Source organism: Acanthisitta chloris, unplaced genomic scaffold, assembly GCF_000695815.1.
Source record: "Acanthisitta chloris isolate BGI_N310 unplaced genomic scaffold, ASM69581v1 scaffold13101, whole genome shotgun sequence".
In the NCBI taxonomy this organism is placed as follows: Eukaryota; Metazoa; Chordata; class Aves; order Passeriformes; family Acanthisittidae; genus Acanthisitta; species Acanthisitta chloris.
In genome coordinates this window covers 137294-158326 of record NW_008657906.1, presented here as the reverse complement: position 1 = coordinate 158326, position 21033 = coordinate 137294, and the positions used below count along the sequence as shown (strand labels likewise).

Here is a 21033-nt window from a genome sequence, read left to right as displayed (position 1 = left end):
GTGTGGAGCTGCACTGCCAGGAGTGTCAGTGTTTTGATGTTCCTTTGCTGTCTTGCAGGGGCAAGGGTGACTACTTCAGGCTGGGCCATGGCACCGACGTGCACGTGCGGAAGCCGCAGGTGGTGGAGGGACTGAGGGGCAAGAAGATCGTGCACGTGGCTGTGGGTGCTCTGCACTGCCTGGCAGTCACTGACTCTGGCCAGGTATGGTGTGCATCGCCCTCCTTCCCCTCCCTTGGGCCACAGGGGAACAGACTAAACTCTCAGGGCAGAAAAGCGTAATGCTGTCGGTGCTGATTGAAGGAAACCAAAATTTGGACTGCTATTTGTTTGGTTTTTCAGGTCCTGTGTAAATAGAAGCACGATTGGCATTTAAAATATGTTAACTTTTGTAGAAGTATTTAGGTTTCAGTGTTTTTGTCACAGTAGCTTTCGTGGTGTTTTCCTAGTATTAGCTGCTTACTCTGGGGATGCAGGAGCACTCAGAGTATTCTGGACAGATCTTTCTGCTGTGATTCAGCACTGCCATTATTCTAGTACAGGTTCAGGTCTCCAGTGAAATTACTGAGCAGCTAATTCTTCTGACTAACAGTTCACTGTGAACATCGAGTAATTTATGAATCAGCTGGTGATTTATGAATTGGCAAGAACTTACGAATCATCTGAAGAAATGCTACTTTGATTTTTGTTTTTTTTATTTTAATGTATGACATTGCATTATTTAATGCAGGGGAAAAAATCATGGCAATAGGTTCTCTAAAGTGTCCTAGATTAAAAGCACAATTCACCAGCATTGCTTTGTAGGAATTTTTAAGAAAACAGCGAAATGACATAACCATTGAAGCAAAGTATTATGTGGAAATGTTTCCTGGCAGGTTTACGCTTGGGGTGACAATGACCATGGGCAGCAAGGCAATGGAACCACTACAGTCAACAGAAAACCCACTCTTGTCCAGGGCTTGGAAGGGCAGAAAATCACTCGGGTTGCTTGTGGGTCTTCCCACAGTGTGGCATGGACAACAGTGGATGTAGCTACACCCTCTGTCCATGAACCAGTACTTTTCCAGACAGCGAGGGACCCTTTAGGTGCATCTTATCTTGGTTAGTATTTGTTGCCTTACATTGGTTTTTTTCTTTTAATGCCATTGCGATATTAGTTTTTTTGTGTGGTTTAATAGAAAAAAAAAGAAACTGTCTTAAAATAAAATCACAAAACAATATAAAGCACCTCTAAAATAACCCCCAACAAAACCTCTTCCTGAAAGTGGAGCTTGTAAAGGACTGGTTTGAAGTTTTATTGTTCTTCAGAAAATTCAAATGCAACACTCCTTTCCCCCCCACCCCTGTCCAGGTGTTCCTTCCGATGCAGATTCTTCTGCTGCCAGTAACAAAATGAGTGGGGCCAACAGTTCCAAGCCCAATCGCCCTTCGCTCGCCAAGATCCTGCTGTCGCTGGATGGGAACGTGGCCAAGCAGCAGGCTCTGTCCCACATCCTGATGGCACTGCAGATCATGTATGCCAGGTGGGCAGGGGAGCTGACCTGTCTGGGGCACAGCTTACCATCTGGCAGAGGCTCTTGGGTCAGGGATAAATTGCTGATTGTTTGGACTCCTCAGGATGAGCCTAAGACTCTTTTCAATTTTCTTTTGATGTTAATGTTAGCTTTATGCTGTTGTGTTTACTAAAGTTCCTGTAGCCTGAGGAAAAAATTGTGTCTTTAGGAATGCTCAAGTAAATCATGTAGAATGAGTGTAAGGAAATGATGATAGATGATCTGGAGGAAGCAGTGGGGGGCAGGGTGGAAGGGACAGACAGACTCCAGTGCCCTCGTTGTTGATAGAGAACAGAGTATTTGTGCCAGAATTTAGGAAGAGAAACTCATATAAATGGTGGCTTTAAAACACAGGATTTAAGAATCAGGCCCAAAGGAGAATAGAGATAAAATTCTCTCTAGATTCTCGTGGTTGGAAACCTCTTCCTTGATTAAGACAAGCTAATAGCATTTTTCAGGTTCAGCTCTGTGTTAATCTGTGGTGGATGGTTTCAGGGATGCAGTTGTGGGAGCGTTGATGCCTGCCAGTATGATTGCACCCGTGGAGTGTCCCTCGTCGTCTCCAGCCCCCCCGTCAGAGGCTGCCTCTGCAGGAAGCCCAGCCAGTGCAGAGGAGTGTTTGCTTGCAGGAGACAGCGAGGAGAGGCTGAGCCCAAACCCCTGGCAGGACAGGAGAGGGGAGGTAAAGTGTCACGTTTCTTTTTTCCGTCAGTTTTTAACAGTAAAGTCGAAAAAATATTGTCTCATTTGGTTTGGTAATAGCAGAGAATAAAAAATTATTCTCTAATTTCAGGACTGGGTTCTCTATGTATGTCAGATATGGATAAACTAAAATGTTAGTGTGAAATCAGTTTTGAACTTTCAGAATGAACTCTGTCATTTAAATGCAACTGTGATGATTTCTAGTAGTATTTTAGAGATACAGAATTAATTTTACAGGAGTGATGTTAAAAAAGAAAGTCAAGAATAACAATATTTGGCCGTTATTTAATGAAATGTAATTGTAAACTTAGATCAACTAATGTAGACATGAAGTCCTGAATGAAACTGTTGGTTCTCAACTGCTAACAGAAGCAGAAAAAACAAACACTTGCTACTCAAGAGATCTTTTCCTTCAAGAAACTATGAATTTGACACGTATTGTTAGGGCTTCGCTTTGCAGAGTTTTTTGTGGGCTCTGGTGTTTTGTTGTACGTGTTTGTAGCAGCTGCCACTGAGGACTGTGTTGCCTGTTTTGCTGTGCTGCACCGTAAAATGGAAGCTAAAAACCAGGCAGTGAATCTGTTGGGTCTGAACTTAGGGCTGGTTTTAGATTGCTGCTGTCTTTGACCATAAACCCTTGTAACAAACAGACTCTGAGAGGCTTTGCAGTATCCTGTCGAAGGTTTCATTCGTTGTCCTTTGTTTTGGCTAGGTTGTTCCCTCAGAGGATGCTGTGACTCCCTCTGCTGTGACTCCCTCTGCTGCTGCTGCCTCTTCCCGACCTTTCATTCCCGTCACGGATGATCCTGGGGCTGCCAGTATCATTGCAGAGACCATGACAAAAACCAAAGAAGTAATGCTGTCCACACTTCCTTAAAACTTAAACCCTTCCCGTGCTTTTATCAAGAACTTTGGCTTTTTTTTGGGGTGTGTTTTAGAAGTTATTCTGTAAATAATTACGTTTTAAAAATTGTTTTGTAGGACGTAGAAAGTCAAAGTAAAGTGTCTGGCCCAGAGCCCCAGTACCTGGACGAGTTCACGAGTCTCCTGGTGCCCGACGACACGCGCGTCATGGTTGACCTGCTGAAGCTCGCGGTGTCCGGCCGAGCGGGCGACAAGGGCCGGGATGTGCTCTCGGCTGTGCTCTCTGGCATGGGCACAGCTTACCCTCAGGTCAGCCTTGCTTTCTGCTGCATTCCAGCTCGGGCCTGGCTATTAGCAGCTTACTAGAACATTTCTGTGTGTTGAAAGTGCAGTTCAACATGCAGAGAAACTTCAGAGATTGAAAGTTGGAGTTGAACTTCAGTGCATGTGTTCTTTGATCATTTCAATGGGAATGTTACAGGGATCTCTGCATGTGCTGCAAATGTCAGGATCAGACTAATGTCTCAATTTCTCGTGCTGCAATTAGACATTAAGATAGAAGCTTAATTAAGGGATTTATGTATTGGCCAAGTGGCTGTGGATGTTGGAATGAAGCTGAACTAACCAAGCCCTATTGCCTGGATCTGAGGAATGTTAGTTTAAGAACTTCCATGATGGTTTTGTTTTGCAGCTGAGTTCATTTCTCAAATTGATACAGTCATTATTGCTAATTAAAAATGCTGTTAATACAATGTTAATGCTTCTTCTTGATTTTTAAGATGTGCATTTGATGAAGTTTCTAACCATATGCAGGGTATCCATGGGTGTGGGAGTTTTCTTCTGGCATAGCTGACTAAAAGAATGTTACGAGTTGTACATTATTTATAGAATATCTGGGTGCAGTAAGAAACTGAAAGTTGTTTAATGTTTCTTGTAGTTTTACCCTTCAAATAATAGTTCTTTCTTAGTGAGCAGCAGTGCATTTCTTCTAAGATTTCTAAAGCTGTTACTGCCCTCCAGTTCTCAATGATTAGCCTTTTGGAATTTTCTCCCTCAATGGTGTTTTGCAATATTATATACTGGTTAAATATTTATACCTTTCATAAATCTCATTTATGCTTTGCAACTTAGAATTTGTAGTTTGTGGTTTTTGTAAGGGAGGGCAATTATTTGTGCTGTCATTTACTTACGGAAAACTTTGTTGTTTGGCTTTTAGTTTTAGGAATCTTTCTAGCTTTAATACTACCCAAAATAGTATTTTTGAATTAATACGATGGTTGATAAATCAGCATTCAGAATTACTGTAAATTTGGGAAGAGTGGTGATTGACACAGTGAAGTGTATGTTTTGCTGTCCTTAGGTTGCTGATATGTTGTTGGAGCTCTGTGTCACTGAGCTGGAAGATGTGGCCACTGATTCCCAAAGCGGTCGCCTCTCTTCGCAGCCGGTGGTGGTGGAGAGCAGCCACCCATATACTGATGACACGTCCTCCAGTGGCACAGTTAAAATACCAGGTATGGGATTCTCAGAGTTGCAGTGCCAAGAGGCAGTCATTTTCAAGCCTGCATGCATGAAATGGTTCCTTAGCTTGCCAAATGGAACTTCTAAAGCCATGTTATATATCCTGTTGCTATATACTAGTATTTATTGAAGCACTTACTGCATGAACATCTCAGTCCTATGGAATGTGCATTTCTGGGTTCACTGGCTGCGATTGCAGTTTTATATCATTGCTATTCTCTCATCAGTTATGGAGCTGAGAGACTGTGTCTTTTTCAGAGTCAGTAATTGAATATCTATTTTTTACGCTAAGGAACTACCTTTTTGTTTTAACCCTGTCTTTTCATTTAGTTCTTCTGTCAGAAAGTTGCGTAATACTTAGCCAAAGTTAGAGGCAGCAAAGAGCTATTTGACTTAACTGTAAATAGGCATTTTTTGTCTTTGGCAACTTTAGTTTTAAGTGTTTTGAATATAGTCTTTTGTCTGCTGGCCCCTACTCACACGAGTTTGCTGTGATGGAAACCTTTCAAAGAGAAGAACTTACAGACAAATGAAGTCATGACGCCAGTGGAAGTTATTTGTGTTAACAAGGGCTGTGGCTTCCAGACAACTCTGTTTGGTTTCATGTGGATTTCTAAAACACTGCCTTGGTTTGTGGCCCTGTGACCTGTGGGAACTCTCTGTTGCTGTTTAGGTGCTGAGGGGCTGAGGGTGGAATTCGATCGTCAGTGTTCGACCGAGCGGCGTCACGACCCGCTCACCATCATGGATGGTGTCAACAGGATTGTGTCTGTTCGGTCAGGTGAGGAGAGCCACATGCTGTCAAAACTCTGATTTACTGCTAAATGCTGAGTGAAACGCACCACTGCCTGTCACTGGCTTCTTGGGAGGGATATGCCAATGAAAAGAGGGAAAACCATGCAAATGGATATACTTTAAAACTAAAAAATACATAGGATCTAGACAAAAAGAGTGATCTTGTGTCTTTGAATACAGAGAATCCCTCAGAAGAGCATGTTATGTTGTCCTGCTCTTCCTAAGAGCAGTTAGAGTGTAAAAAAAAAAATCAAAAATCAGTGTTTAACAACCCTGCCAACGTGTGTGAATTTCTGTATTAGCAAAGTGTATCTTAACAAATTGGAACACAGTTGGAAAAAGATATATCTTTTCTAGGTTTTTTCTTTTTCAAGTAGTACTTAGAGAAATTTGGGCTTTCATACAGTCAAGACAAATGCTCCTCTGCTGTTGGATGGCCAAAATAATAGCTTGGTTGAACAGCTCCTTCTGTTTTCTACCTTAGCCCATGTAGTGACACTACATGAATTCTTCACATTTTTTGTCTTGATATTTCTGATTTACTTTTTAAACACTATTAATTTGCAGTAGATTTTGGAGGAGTATTTTTATTCTCATCATATTTTACATTGAACCTAACCACACATTACATCATGTGCAAAGGTCTCACTGGTTGCTGCCTTTGCTTATCACCTCTGAACAGTCGTAGAATAGAATCATCAAGGTTGGACCTCTAAGCTAAGATCACCAGTCCAACCATTCACCTGTCACTCTGCTGGAACCCCTAAACCCTAAACCAGATCCTCCAGCATTGGATCCAGATGCCTCTCAAACACTTCCAGGGCTGGTGACTCCACCACCTCCCTGGGCAATCTATTCCAGTGCCTGAACACCTAAACGTCGTGATGTGGACTTTTACTGCTGACCCATTTTCCCCCTAAGCTGTTTCAGATGCACATGTTTTGTTATTGAGATATTTGTGATTGGATTCCCATCTGGAAGCTGCAAAGCTCAATTTAATGTGTATGTTGTTACGTATTTTTGTAATATGGAAAGATAATTTGAAAGTAGGAAAATGGATTTTAGTAAGATCTCATAATTGCCTTTTGAACGTGGAGTTAAAAGTACTGAGGTGATCTGTCAGTGCTCATTGAACTGTTTTAGTCTTAAGTTTTGTAAATGTAACATCTTCATAGTTACGTTCATGTGCTTTACAAAGCTTTTTTCCTTGAATGCATTTATCTGATGTTGACAATACATGCCCATGGGAGGAAGTTGCTGTTTGCACATTGGCTCAGGCTGCAGAGATGAATATGTTCACGTTGCCCACTCTGACAGGACGTGAGTGGTCAGACTGGTCCAGCGAGTTGCGAATTCCAGGGGACGAATTGAAGTGGAAGTTCATCAGTGATGGGTCGGTGAACGGATGGGGATGGAGGTTCACTGTGTACCCTATCATGCCAGCTGCAGGTGAGCTCTTGTGTATGGCAGGGGGAGAAGGTGAGAGAGTTGGTTTTCTCCTCTGTTTTTAACAGTTGCATTTTGTTGCACGATTCTGACATACCAAAGTTGAGTAATTCATTTACATTTATACTAAGAAAACATTTTCATTCATACTTAGGAAACATTTTCAACAGAGTCCTTATAGAAGGGAAGAGGTGAATATTTTGTGATCGTTGTAGCTTGGCCTCTTCATCAGTGAAGAGAGGGTACTTTTGGGGCACAATTCATCTGAAAGACTTTTTTAATTTTTGTTGGTTGTTCCCCCCCCCATGCATCTGTTTTGAAATTAGGTGTATTAAGTCATAAAAGTGCCTCTTTCCTGCAGTCCCTTCACAGGGAGGTGGAATGGATCAACTCAGGTGCAGACTGGCACTCTAGACTACAGTGTCTGATCAGCTGAATCCTGCCTGTGTTCTGCTTGTTGCAGTCTGAGGACAAACCTTCTCCAGCTCTTGTTGTTGTTGCTTTTTGTTTCTCGCAGGCCCTAAAGACCTTCTCTCAGATCGCTGCATTCTTTCATGTCCCTCAATGGATTTGGTTACGTGTTTGTTGGATTTTCGCTTGAATTTTGCCTCCAACAGGAGTATAGTTCCTCGTTTGGCAGCTTCTCTTGCAGCTTGTGCTCAGTTGAGTGCCTTAGGTAGGTACAGTCTTAAAATAAAGTCTGTTTGTTTGAAGTTAAAATGGTTGTTTTAGGTAATTACATGTTTTTGGTATGCTTGTTTTCCCTTAGCTGCTGGGCACAGAATGTGGGCCTTGCAGAGACTGAGGAAACTGCTCACCACAGAGTTTGGCCAGTCCATTAACATCAACCGGATCCTGGGGGATAACGAGGGAGAAACACGAGCTTTGGTACGCAGCAGTGAGGATCTCCTGCTCACATTCAGATGTGTGTGAAGCACTAAAACACTAGCCCTGATGTACATTGTTGTTGTTAATTGCAAAGTAGGCAATGGGCAGATCAATAGGCTTCTTACACAGGTCTGCAAGTGTGTGAAGGTCCTCCATGGCAGGGAAAAAATGGTGAATTTCAGGGCTGCATAGATGTGCTTTTGGAATCGCCAAGCACTGGTGGAAATACTGTTAAGAAGTTGATGGAAATGATACTTCACACAGCTAATTGGAGTTTGGGAAGTTATTTGTGCTTCATCACAGTCTCGTAAATAATGTCCTTTCTGTAGTGTGCACAGAAAGACTAACTTTTCCTTTTTGTGGGTCTCCAGAGTTTCACAGGGAGTGCTCTAGCTGCCCTGGTGAAAGGTCTTCCCGAGGCCTTGCAGCGCCAGTTTGACTATGAAGATCCCATTGTCAGAGGGGGAAAGCAATTGCTGCACAGCCCTTTCTTCAAGGTAATCTAGTGCAATCTGGAAAGAGCTCATTAGTGTTGTTCTGGATTCTTTGTGTGTGAGATGTGCTAAGCTCACCTAGTCCTACATCAGAAATGTTTCTGTCAAAATCAGAATGGTCCTTCGAAAGGAGAGTCGAATATAAAAATAAAGAATAAAGAGTACCTAACTAGGCAGAGGTGGGTAGGGCCGAAAACCATCTTGGAGTACCTAACTAGGCAGAGGTGGGTAGGGCAGAAAAACATCTTGGAAGTGTAGACTACACTTTTTGGTGACTGATTTTTGAGCTGTCCTAACAGGAGTGTTGTATATTTCTCTTTATCTAAAAAAAAGCACTTTTCTGAAGGTTTTATTTACATCTAGTTGGAACAAATAAGAATGTCTTAAGTGGAAGACTATCCAGTTTTGGACCCTGTGCTTTAAAGTAAAAATAAACAAGCTGAGGAAGTCTAGAGAAGAGCAACAAGAATAAAAGGCTGAAAAAGTCTCCCATGCAGTAAAAGTGAAGCTAAGAGAAATTGCCTTTCTTAAGGAAAAGAAATTATTAAAATATGTACGAGTTTATATAGGGAAGAAGTTATCCATGGTTCACATTATTCATCAGTAACATTGGTTTGAAATTGAATCAAGTTGAAAATTCATTTCATTGTAGGAAGGAGACTTAGTTTAGAAATGGAAGGTAAAAAGTTCAGCACATGTTACTTGATACAGAAAAGTTAATTTAGGTGTGTGTATCACTGGGAGGTTGTGAAAATGTCTGGGTTGGAAGAGGAAATTAGATCCATAACTAGGTGGGAATGTGTGGGTGCACTTGGTGTTGCCCCATCCAGGAGGGTAGTTAGTGTCCCTTGCACTTTACATGTTTGTGGGACTGTCCAGGCCCTCGTGGTCTGTGAGCTGTTCAGCTGCATCAAATGCATATTCATTTTTATTGCACATTTTGGATACATCTCTAAGTGGTTTTTTTATGGTTTGCAGGTGCTTGTGGCTCTGGCTTGTGACCTGGAGTTGGATACTCTCCCTTGCTGTGCAGAGACACACAAGTGGGCCTGGTTCAGGAGATACTGTATGGCATCCAGGGTTGCTGTGGCTCTTGACAAAAGGACACCACTGCCTCGTGTTTTCCTGGATGAGGTACTGGGCGAGGATTTTAAATGGTTAATGGAACAGATGAAAGTGTTGCATATAAAAAGATACACTGAGTTGCAAGTATTTTGATAGGAGTAACTGATAATTTGAATAATGTTGTTTAATGCAAAATATTTTACAGGTGGCAAAGAAAATCCGAGAATTAATGGCAGATAATGAAAATATGGATGTTCTTCATGAGTGCCATGATGTCTTCAAGAGAGAACAGGATGAGCAGCTTGTCCAGTGGATGAATAGGTTATTCCTTTCAACTCTCACTGCTTTGATCTTGTGATGCTTTGTTGATGTACAACGATAAACTGCTTTTTTTGTGTATTTTTAAAAGCTTTTCAAAGATTTTTGTTTGTTTTGCGTTTTCTGCAGACGACCTGATGATTGGACACTCTCAGCTGGAGGCAGTGGAACTATTTATGGTTGGGGTCATAATCACAGAGGACAGCTTGGTGGCATCGAAGGGGCAAAGGTCAAGGTCCCAACACCGTGTGAAGCTCTTGCTACCCTTAGACCTGTGCAGTTAATTGGTGGGGAACAGACTCTGTTTGCAGTGACTGCTGATGGGAAGGTAAGGATACAACAAATGATGGTTGGTTTGACTCCCATGAAGTATTTCATCCTCAGTCAGAACAGGTTTGGCTAAGTGAAAGATAATGTGCATAGCACAGGTTTTTTATTATTATCATTATTATTGGTAGTAATAGGTTTTGTTTATTTTATTTCTGTAAAGGATTTGAGCTGTACAAACTCCACCAGTGCAGCCTAAGAATGCAGTGTACTACACATTAGATGCATGAAATGAGACAGGTATTTTAGTTCTAGATTTAAAAATGTGATCAGGTTTTGGAAAACAAAGCTGGATATAAGCAACATGCTCACATTGTTCCCTAAAACAGGACAGGCAGTAAAATGTGATTCTGATTCTGCCTCTCTGACTGGGGAGAGGTGTGATTGGAACCTGAGGTTACTCACAGTTAGATACTGCAGGGTCTCATTTGTGAAAAGGAGTCACAATGCAGGAGTTTAGTGTAAGGTATAGGATAAGAAGATAGCTCATGAATTTGAGAAGTCTTTGTTTTTATGCAGATGGCAGCTCTGTTAAGGACGTGGTGGGGAGTTTTAGCCAGAGCTTTGTGTAACAGTTGCATTCACCTGGGGAGGTGTTGGAATGATTCCTTGGGGTCAGTGTCATCCTTGTTCATGGTTCACAGAAAGGTAAAGGACAGATGAAGGGCCCTTCTTGACATCGTTCTGTTGAAAGAAATTCTTTTCAGAGGACAAAAAGAGAGTGAAAAACTGTATTTATGGGATGGAAGGGAAAGGAGCAACTGTGTTTAGGTGTGTTTATGAATTAGAATAGTGCTGCTTGGGAGCTGCAGGTGATGGGGGATTCTGTGATGTTACCATGCAAAGCTGTGGTTTCTTGGTAGTTTTGCAAAATAAGTTTAGGATTTCAAACAAAACGTTCACAAATTTTTTGGTGAAGTATTTGAAAATACTTCTAATTTTCCAAAAGAGAGAAAATAAGGGGCCTGCAAGAAACTAGGTTTTTTCAGGCTTTCCTTGAACTGTATTCCTATGCACATACATTAAGAATTCTTCTCTACGTCTCCAGTGAATGTTGTGCATGAGGCAAACAAAATTAAATTTTATTCTTTGCTTTAAAGCTGTATGCCACTGGTTATGGAGCAGGTGGTAGGCTTGGAATTGGAGGAACAGAGTCAGTTTCTACTCCAACTTTACTGGAATCCATTCAACATGTGTTCATAAAGAAAGTTGCAGTGAACTCGGGAGGAAAGCACTGCTTGGCATTGTCTTTTGAGGGAGAAGTTTATTCCTGGGGTGAAGCAGAAGATGGCAAACTTGGTCATGGAAACCGAAGGTAAGTAACACTTTGAAATGCTGTTTCAAACCCAACTATTAGTGGATACTTGTTAGAGTTGCTGTGTGTTCAGAGGGTTGGGTGAGTACCCCACGGATGCAGGAGTCAGCATTAGGGAGTGATGTGGGCACAGACAGTTTTCCATTGGACAACCACAAAATATTTTTCAGAGAAGCAGCTACTCTGATTTCTGTGTTTAGGTATTGTCTTCTACCATATCTATGGATGCTAAAGTTTAGTGGCTTTCCTTCGGGATCTGTCTTGTAGACATGTGGATCTTCAAGGCAGTTTAGGGAGCAGAATTGCCATTCTCCTTCTGCTCTCCATGTGCACCGTGGCCCACGTGAAGTGAGAAGTTCTGTTGTGTTAGAGATAACAATGATTTGATGCCAAAAGTAAAAGCAGTGCCCTTGTAATTTCAGCCCTTGTGATCGTCCTCGTGTGATCGAGTCGCTGCGAGGCATCGAAGTGGTGGACATTGCTGCTGGGGGAGCACACAGTGCCTGCATCACAGCTGCAGGAGACCTCTTTACCTGGGGCAAGGGCAGATACGGACGCCTGGGGCACGGGGACAGTGAGGACCAGCTCAAACCTAAACTGGTGAGAGACCTTTGGGGGACTGTCCATACCTTCTGATTTCTGCATGTGAAGAACAAAGGGGCACAACAGTGCAATGTGTTTGTAGGAAATGCAAAGGTTGCCATGATTGGAAGGATAAAATGAAAGAGGAGCTGGAAAACTTTGCTAGAGGTCACTAAACAGCTTACAGGGAATTTGTTCTAAAGAACTCCAAGTCAAGCACCCCTCAGTAAGCAAATTCCAGCCCTCAGCAGGAGCAGTTTGAACTGAAAGGAACAAGGGAGCTCCTTGCCTTCTGGGTCTCCTCATTATTTACTTGCTGGAAAATGTAAGAGCATTTACAGTGATAGCCACTTACTTGCAACTGCTTCTTTTCTCCTGACATGGTAATGGTATTCTTAATTGTCATGACTGAATACTGAGAGATTCCTGAAGTATGTACTAGGGGAAGAAGAATTTAATCAAAGTAATTATGGAGCATTTAATTGCTGTTTGCTAAAGAAAGTTGAGTTAAGCAATTATTGAAGAAAGCTGTTTCCATTTGATTCTTAAGTGGCAAATCAGGACTTGGACAGTGTGGAATGTAGGAAGAAAGAGTACAGTTGTATTGTAGCTAATCAAGTGTACTTGTAATTCAGGCCATTGTAGTCTTGTGAACAGGACTGTAAGAGCTTTTAGTCGGAGTAGTACTATTAAAAAACTGTCCTGCCTTTGAAATGAGAGTTCATTTTGCTGCCTACATTCTCTTGCTGAAAGTACAGCAAAGGCTAAGATTGCATTTGTTGAATCAAACTGAATATTTGTTATTTTGATTCGTAGCTCCATATATATTTCTATTCAGACAAGCATTAACTCTTTTTAGTGTTTAAATTTGTGGGATGAGGTATCATACATTCTGAGTCCACTTTGAGACCTTATCACCTGTATCCAGACCCCCAAAACCAAGGTCTGCCCACCTTTCCTTCCCCCCTCCATGTTTTTTGTTAGTATAAAAGTAGATGATCTGTGGATGAGGTGAAGTGTGTGAAGTTCCATGCTGCTTTGGGTGATGGATTGTGCTACCTGTAACCATTTCAAGTAGTGGTGAGGGTGGGAAGGGTGTGATGTTGTGTGGGTCAGCAACCTTTTCCTTTGGGATGCCAAATCTCACACTTAGCACTAGATGGCATCGTTTCAAAAGATGTTCATTGAATTCAGATTATGATGCAAGTGCTCAAAAATCGTTAACTAGTAAAAGACTATTTGAAAATAAGACCTTTTTTTCCCCTTATTCTATTCAATACTCATCCAGAGACCTGAAATTGTTTCAACAGCACATAGTCTTTGATAACCTTAGGTGTTTTGTATTATTTTCCCTGACATTTCAGGTCAAAAAATGTAACTAGTTCACCAGTCAGTAAAAAGCCCAAACAAAACCCTTGTGTTTAAAATACATAGTTAGTTTTCACGTTGTTGTTTTGAAAAGAGCCAAGCCCTTTGAGTTGCCTCTATTTGCCCGTTGCTGTGCTGTTTCGGATGTGTAGTTCCAGGGAAACACCTCTTCAGGTTGGGTTTGTCCTCTTTTCTGAAACTAACTGACAGAGTCTGGTGTTGTGGTTTGCTGCAGGTGGAGGCTCTGCAGGGTTACCGAGTGATCGACATCGCCTGTGGCAGTGGAGATGCACAGACTTTGTGCCTGACTGATGATGATACCGTTTGGTCCTGGGGTGATGGAGATTATGGAAAACTTGGGAGAGGAGGCAGTGATGGCTGTAAAGTACCAATGAAGGTATTTAACTGTAACTTTTTCATTGCTTTAGAAACCACAGTGTTGGTGGAGAATGCTGAAGACAGATTGGCCAATGTGTGCAAACTTTCACCCATCCTGGGACATCAGGATTCTTCTGATTGTTAAGAAGGAGCTTTGTAAGCTACAATAACGAGTCTCTAAGTTTTGTGCTGGGTGTTAAAGGTGCACGTGAAGGTTTTTCATTGGAGAACATTGCTGGCTTGAGCAATGTTTCTCATTTTAATTTTGGTTCCTGTCAAAACATTGGATTTTACCAAGAAATCTTCATGCTTCCTTGTCTTAAGAAATTTTCACGGTGCTCCTGAAGTCCTAAGTTTGTTCCAGAAAGGGGTATTAATTCATTGAAAAGTAATCTTACTTATATTAAACCCTTCCTGAGAATACGTGGCTGACTTGGAATTTCTTCACGTGACAAGTGAATCCATGTAGCCATCAATTTGAATTCCAGCACTTGTTATGAAGGTGACTGTTGCTTGTGTTTGAGAAATGTGTGTGTCACTGTGTATGCCAATGTGCAGTGGATACTAGATCCTAAATCCAGAATCACACTTCATTACTTGGATACGTATGTCCCCATTCTGTTTCTGAATGTTTCCAAGATGATGTAACATAATGTGAAAATAGCTTGTTTGTGTTTCATTGCTCATCAGTCCCATAGGATTGATGATAAAGTGTCATAAGAACCTACACCAAATAAGCAGGAAGAGTTAGCAGAATCCCCTCCATTCATACAGGGCAGGGGTGGGTCATGCTGAGTATTTGGACACTCTCACTGTTTGTGCTCAGGGGCAATTGCCAAGTAACTGTTGCAAAACAGACTAGAGATGATCTTACAGCTTGTGAGATTTGACCTTCTTTTTAGTGTTTAAGTAGGAAGTAGTAGAAAGATAAAAGGAGTAGAATTCTTCTAAATTATTTACATGAAGGTTTTAATTTGTAAATACACATATAAATATATATGTGCACATTGTATTTGCCTAACACAGTGTGCAGCCTGTGAAACTACAGCTTCCTTAACTAACCTTGATTTGGATGTTTTATTCCAGATTGATTCCCTCACAGGCCTTGGAGTGGTTAAAGTAGAATGTGGATCACAGTTTTCTGTGGCTCTTACCAAATCTGGAGCAGTATATACATGGTAAGTATGAGTTATTTTGATGTGTTTGCTGTAACCTTGTCTGCAAGGGACATTAGTGTTACACTGCCTTCATTGTTTTGGTGTCTCATCAAAACATTTTGAGTTCTTCTGTCTTGATTAGTAATAAAATCTACCACTCAGGGGAATATTTTATAGTGCTATGAATGCAAAATCCATGTATTTTGTCTTGGAGACCTAAGCATAGGGTTGTCATTCCAGACACTGATCACTGCAAGGTGCAGGACTTCCACAGAGCTCTGTAGAATTATATGCAGGGTGGGAGATGATAGCATAAATAACATTCTCATGTCTTATCAAAATTGTGTCTGGCTTGTGGTGGCTGTAGTCTGAGAATTTGATTTTAGAGTTCATTGTTTTAATCTTCCTATGCCATTTGGGTTCCAGCTGAAGGAGGGAAAGTCTAGGTTGGATGTAAGAAAAATGTTTTCCCTGTTGTGGTGGTGAGACCCTGTCCCAGGGTGCCCAGGGAGGCTGTGGCTGCCCCAACCCTGGCAGTGTTCACAGCCAGGCTGGATGAGCCTTGAGCAACCTGCTCTGCTGGGAGGTGTCCCTGCCCAGGGCAGGGCTTGGGGCTGTAAGGTCCATTTCAAGCCCTAAAATCTATAATTCTGTGATTCTGAATTCTGTAGTTTAAACTACAAAACTTAAATGTTTAAAAAGACTAAGCAAAATACCTTCCCAAGATTCCTTTGCCACCTTGTTTGATAACATCACATGTCCTTGAACTGCACATGTTCCAGTCTCTGGGGTCAGTAAGCACATACTGCTTTTGCAGATGAATACTTGACCCTTTGTCAGAAGAGGAAAACCCAACACTCCCCCTGCAAAAGTGGTGAAAGGACCTACACTGAATAAGTAGGAGCAGCATATTGCAGGTTTAAGAATTTGTACTGTGTCAGCAGAATTACATCCATGCAAAGTAGAGATGGTTAATGTTGAATATTTGGAGAATGTTTTGGTATTGGACATGATAAATACATCTGTAAGTCAAATATCAGACATGATCTGTTGTTACACTTTTTCCACCATTAAAACACAGGTTTGAAATGTTTTCCCTTCTCTGTGCAGGGGTAAAGGAGATTACCATCGCTTGGGCCACGGGTCTGATGACCATGTTAGAAGACCACGACAAGTGCAGGGACTGCAAGGAAAGAAAGTCATTGCAATTGCTACGGGGTCTTTGCACTGTGTGTGCTGCACTGAAGATGGTATAAAATTCAAATTATTTACTTAGTTCTCCAGTACTGAATTTGAAAAAACCTGAAACTTTCTTTTAGCCAGTTATTAGTAGTTTGTCCTTGCTAAAAGTGCAGGTTCTCTAGGTATGTGGCCATATTTTGTGTTTGCTGATGGTGCATATTTCTTGAGCCACAAGCATGACATTGATTTAAATTGATCACATAAAACCACCTGAAGGTTTTTAATTAATGAAAACTAAAGAGTTCAAGTTGCATAAACACTGGTGATCAAAGGAAAATAAGAGAGCTCTAAAAGTAATTCCAGAGTGGTAAAGCAAGAGAGCTGGATGGATTTGGTGTTTTGGTTTTTCACAGGGTCTGTGAGCCTGCTGAGGGGTTTAACTTGCCAAATGAAGCACTGCACAAATAATATTGCCACTTACAGAGCAGTTTGAGATACTGAGTGTTCTTTGCAGCAGACTCACCCCCACATTAATTAACAACTGCACAATAACCCAGTGTTTTATAGGTGCTAGTGAAATAGGATATAGTGGCAGAAACTGAATGCTAACAACAGGGTTGTTACTTTGAAAGTGTTTTCCAATTGTCTTGAAACAGTAAGCACCTATTTTAACATCCTCTCTAGTAATACAAGTTATTGTATGATCTTTTGTCTCGTACAAAATGTTAAGCCTTTTTAAATTCCTTTTTTGATACCAGCTTTGATTTGGCAATGAAACTATCAAATACAGGCTGTTTCTGGTGCTCTGTTGTTATTCTTCTGCTCCACCATTTCCTCCTGGTCTGGAACAGAACTTTTTTCTTTAGTTATACAAACCACTAGGAAAGAAATGCATCTTAGGCTAGCTGCTCTGCACAGATTGTGTCATTCAAAATTTGCCTGCGCTAGATAATGTGGATGGCTACGAGTCGTAGAAATCCTGATTACAGCCTAAGGGTCTCACTTGGTTAAATGATCGTTAAAGAAAGGGGGAAACGCTTATATCTTAGCTTCAGAAGAGCTGACTATCTTTGTTGTTTTAGGGGAAGTGTACACCTGGGGAGATAATGACGAAGGGCAGCTCGGAGACGGAACGACCAACGCCATCCAAAGGCCTCGGCTGGTTGCAGCACTGCAGGGCAAAAAGATCAACAGAGTAGCCTGTGGCTCAGCACATACTTTAGCTTGGTCAACCAGCAAACCTGCCAATGCTGGCAAGCTCCCTACACAGGTAATATTTTTGGCTTATTGCATTCAGATTTTAAACAGTCTGCTCATGGCTGATCTTTCAGTAGATGTATTTCCTTTTTAAATCCCTGCAGAAGCTCAGTGTCCTTTGATTTGGCTTCAGATTTAAGTTGGCTGCTTTGTTTGACTTCTGTGTTTCCAAAGGTCCCAATTTTCTGGGCTCAATCAGTTGTTAATCCAATGCAGAGCAGTAACTCAGTTTGCAAATTGGCAGGAGTTCTAATTCTGCATTGCAGCTCTGACAATGTTGTGCCTTCCGAGGGAGTTTCCGTCGCTTTACGTGGGGAAGATTGTTTTCTGAACATTCTGTCTTTCAGCTCTGATGCCTGGGTGTAGGGATCACAGGATGTAAAATGAGTCTGGGTATGGATGCATTGGAAAAGATGGAATAGCACAAACATTCGAACTGTCATGTTTCTAATACTGGTTTAGATGGATAGTAGTCTTATTTTTTGTTAACAAAACTCCATTGATTAAGTTTTGACAGTGTGAATAAGCAAATATCTGAATTTCTGATAGAAATTTGCCTACAAATCTGAAGATTGTTGTTCTGTTTCATAAAATAAAGTGTCTAATAATTACATTGGGATATCATTGCCTTATCGTAGGTTCCTATGGAGTACAATCATCTCCAGGAGATTCCCATCATTTCATTAAGAAATAGGCTTCTGCTCTTGCATCACATTTCAGAACTCTTCTGTCCTTGCATTCCAATGTTTGATCTTGAAGGAAGACTCGATGAAACTGGCCAAGGTCCTTCAGTTGGGTTTGACACACTGCGAGGGATACTGATATCACAAGGAAAGGTATTTTATCTCAACCTTTTTAAGGGGGAGATTTGTAACCATAAGCAAAGTGTGCTCTTTAAACTCCTTCTGAAGAAAACAGAACTGTGTATCTCAGTTTGTTCTGTAGATTGTTTATCATATATTTGCATTCTGATCATGCAAACTTCTTTCTTTGTGAATGTGTTCTTTTTACTGTGCTTTTATCAGTTCTTCATCATAGTGCTTTTATGTGTTGATCTTGAAAAGAACTTTACCCTGTAAATCTTCAGTTTGTAGTAGCATAGCTGAATTCTTCTAGTGTGTCCTGGGGAAAAAAGTAAGACAGTAGACAATGACAATTCATACCTGTTTGTATTTCAGTTATCAAGGTCAGGTGATGTACTAGTTGATCCAAAGCTCTGTGCAGGTACAAACTTGCTTTAGACTGAGCTGAAAGTGGAAATAGAATACCTAGGAGTTCAGCCTCAAATCAGTAAAGAAAGTGGAGGTTTACAGTGGTGAGTAAAGTCAGTCATGAGAAAATGTAGATAATTATAAAGCTTCAAGGCTGCAACACTTGCTCAAAACTTCAGCTATGGTAAGCCTGTAAAAACATCACTTCCCTTCATTGTAATCGTTAATTTTGGATCTGAATTTTCTTACTGTCATAGTAACTTGTCTAACTGAAAAATAAAACCTTATGTAGACAGACAAAATCTGCTGGGAGATCTCTTTGAAAAGAGAAGCAGTTAAGGTTCCCCTTCCAGTGCCATTCTCTGTCCCTAAGACAGACACATGGTCTGTAGCTCCTCCTTAGCATGTGTTGCCTCCAGGTCTCTTTGTCTAGACTCCTGTGAAATCGTGTAGAACAATCAGGCTGTGGACATAATTCACAGACCAAGGGAAGGCCACACTTTTTTCATCAGATTAGGTTTTGATTGGAAAATCAATTAGGATTAAACTGGAAAAAAGGAAGCAGAAATCTTAATGGTTCTGTTCATGGCACTTTTGTGTGTTAGCACTGTTCATTGGGAGTCCTCATGTATGTGATGTAATGTACAGAGATGGGTGTGCAGGAGTCACCTTCGACCTGAGTCACTTGGAATCTGCAGGATGCTTACAGAAGGGCACCAGATAGAAGATAAAATGTGATATCAGGCACATTCTCCACCAGAAGCATTCAACAGAAACCCCAGGAGTTGTGGTGCCACATTCATACCTAGGCATTTCAGTCAGGCTTACCTTCAGAATTTCTAAAGACATAAAAATCTTCTTAACCTTGCTTGAAACTGACTGTAAAATTACATCCAAATATTTAGTCAGAAAACCTAAGATACTTGAATTTGCATGGAAAGGTTATTTTAATTTTTATTTATTGTCTGTTTATTTTCTTCCATAGCAAGATGATCTTCTCTTTGGCTTTTTTGTCGTTCTCTGGCATGAATTATTATCCATAAGCTTACATTTTTCTTTCATAAGCTGATTTATACCTGTGCTCAGCAGTATGTTGGCTGCATAGTGATGCAGTGCAGCCTTTCAGGCCATGGTGTGAGGGATACAGGAGGGATTTCCTCCTCCCCCTTCTTGGGGCCCTCACTGTTTCAGATGGGAATCATGAGCACAAATAACATGAGCCTTGACTAACAACTCACAGCATGTCTTCTCTTTCTTTTGTTTATTTTCAATATGCCGAAGGTATTTCATGCTAGTTTCCATTTCTCCTAAAAGGAGACTCAGGTGTGTTCTACCTTTTCTAGCGTTTTGTTGTGTACTCAGAAATTGCTGAGGGATATAGTATTGCACATCAGTTTCTCCATTCTGCTGAGTCTTGGTCTTTTTCCCCTGAGTTGAGCTGTGTGTGTGTGTTTATCTGTGAAAAAATGTGAAGCATTCTTACTTGATTGCAGTTTTGCCACCATCTTCACTTTCTGTGTTTTTCTAGGAAGCAGCTTTCAGAAAAGTTGTGCAAGCAACTATGGTGCGAGATCGTCAGCATGGGCCAGTTGTGGAGCTCAACAGGATCCAGGTATCCTCAGCTGAACTTGGGGTTTGCTGTCTGTGTTTAGCCCCCAGGGCTGTGCTGCTCAAACCCTTTGTTTCAGCTCTTTGGTATGTGAGTACTGGAGAGTTGACTTTTTATCAGAGAATCAAACAATGAATAAGTGAATGCAGTAAGAGCTGCTTGTTTTCTCCTCAGTATGTTTTCATCCACACTGTAGTTGTTTGAGGAGAGTGGGACACTTCTTGAAATGTTAAGTGAATGATTTAGGTCATGTGTTTAGTGAGCAAAGTGTGTCCTGCTTGACAAAGGACTGTTTTTTTCAAAACTTATTACATTAGATCATTTCAGAGTGCTGATTTGGGTGCTTTTCTTACCTTTCCAAATGGTCAGCTGAGTTACTCAGCTGCTGCTTTCATAACAAAGGCCATGAAGGGAGAAAAAAAAAGAAAAGGCAAGGAAAAAAAAGCCCATGAACATAATTAAAAGCCAGGCTGGTAAACTCTTGTCCTTTGCTGGTCATCACATGTGGTCATATTGATTGCAGAGCTCTTTGATACGAAAGGGCTTTTTCCTTATCGTTGACGTTAGAAAATGTAACGTTGTGCCTCAGGCCAGATATGTCTTTTTTCCATAGATATTTCTGTAACATAGAATAGTCAAACACTGTTTTCATTTGAATGGACTGAAGTCTTAGAGGCTCCTGGGAAAAGTGTTGCCAGCAGGTCAAGGGGTGTGATCCTGCTGCTCTGCTCAGCCCTCATGAAGCCACAGCTGCAGTTTTGTGTCCAGTTCTGGGCTCCTCGGGAGGAGAAGGGTCTGGAGCTCCTGGAGCAGGTCCAGGGGAGGGAAACAAAGGTGATTAAGGGACTGGAACACCTCTGTTACGCAGAAAGGCTGAAGTTGCTGAGCCTGTTCAGTCCCTGAGAAGGGACTTCACCCATGTCTCAGTGTCAAGGGATGGATCAGGCTCTGCTTGGGGGTGCCAACCAGTAGGACAACAGCAACTGATGCATGGGATGTTCC

General features: G+C 41.4%; 1 protein-coding gene across 1 annotated transcript in view; it reads left to right on the top strand.

The window, feature by feature from the left end:
* Positions 1–21033, top strand: part of HERC2 (HECT and RLD domain containing E3 ubiquitin protein ligase 2) — a gene marked incomplete at its 5' end in the record, with an annotated part of 69476 nt that overhangs the window by 38218 nt on the left and 10225 nt on the right. Inside the window, 23 exons of the mRNA XM_009084917.1 lie at positions 59–203; positions 875–1100; positions 1351–1522; positions 2048–2234; positions 2967–3107; positions 3236–3427; positions 4479–4632; positions 5313–5420; positions 6752–6883; positions 7398–7556; positions 7650–7768; positions 8140–8265; positions 9241–9396; positions 9533–9648; positions 9775–9973; positions 11073–11287; positions 11710–11887; positions 13473–13634; positions 14702–14793; positions 15883–16022; positions 17037–17224; positions 17850–18047; positions 19951–20034. Of these exons, the coding sequence (XP_009083165.1) occupies positions 59–203; positions 875–1100; positions 1351–1522; positions 2048–2234; positions 2967–3107; positions 3236–3427; positions 4479–4632; positions 5313–5420; positions 6752–6883; positions 7398–7556; positions 7650–7768; positions 8140–8265; positions 9241–9396; positions 9533–9648; positions 9775–9973; positions 11073–11287; positions 11710–11887; positions 13473–13634; positions 14702–14793; positions 15883–16022; positions 17037–17224; positions 17850–18047; positions 19951–20034 (3589 nt within the window). The remainder of the gene's footprint in view (positions 1–58; positions 204–874; positions 1101–1350; positions 1523–2047; positions 2235–2966; positions 3108–3235; positions 3428–4478; positions 4633–5312; positions 5421–6751; positions 6884–7397; positions 7557–7649; positions 7769–8139; positions 8266–9240; positions 9397–9532; positions 9649–9774; positions 9974–11072; positions 11288–11709; positions 11888–13472; positions 13635–14701; positions 14794–15882; positions 16023–17036; positions 17225–17849; positions 18048–19950; positions 20035–21033) is intronic.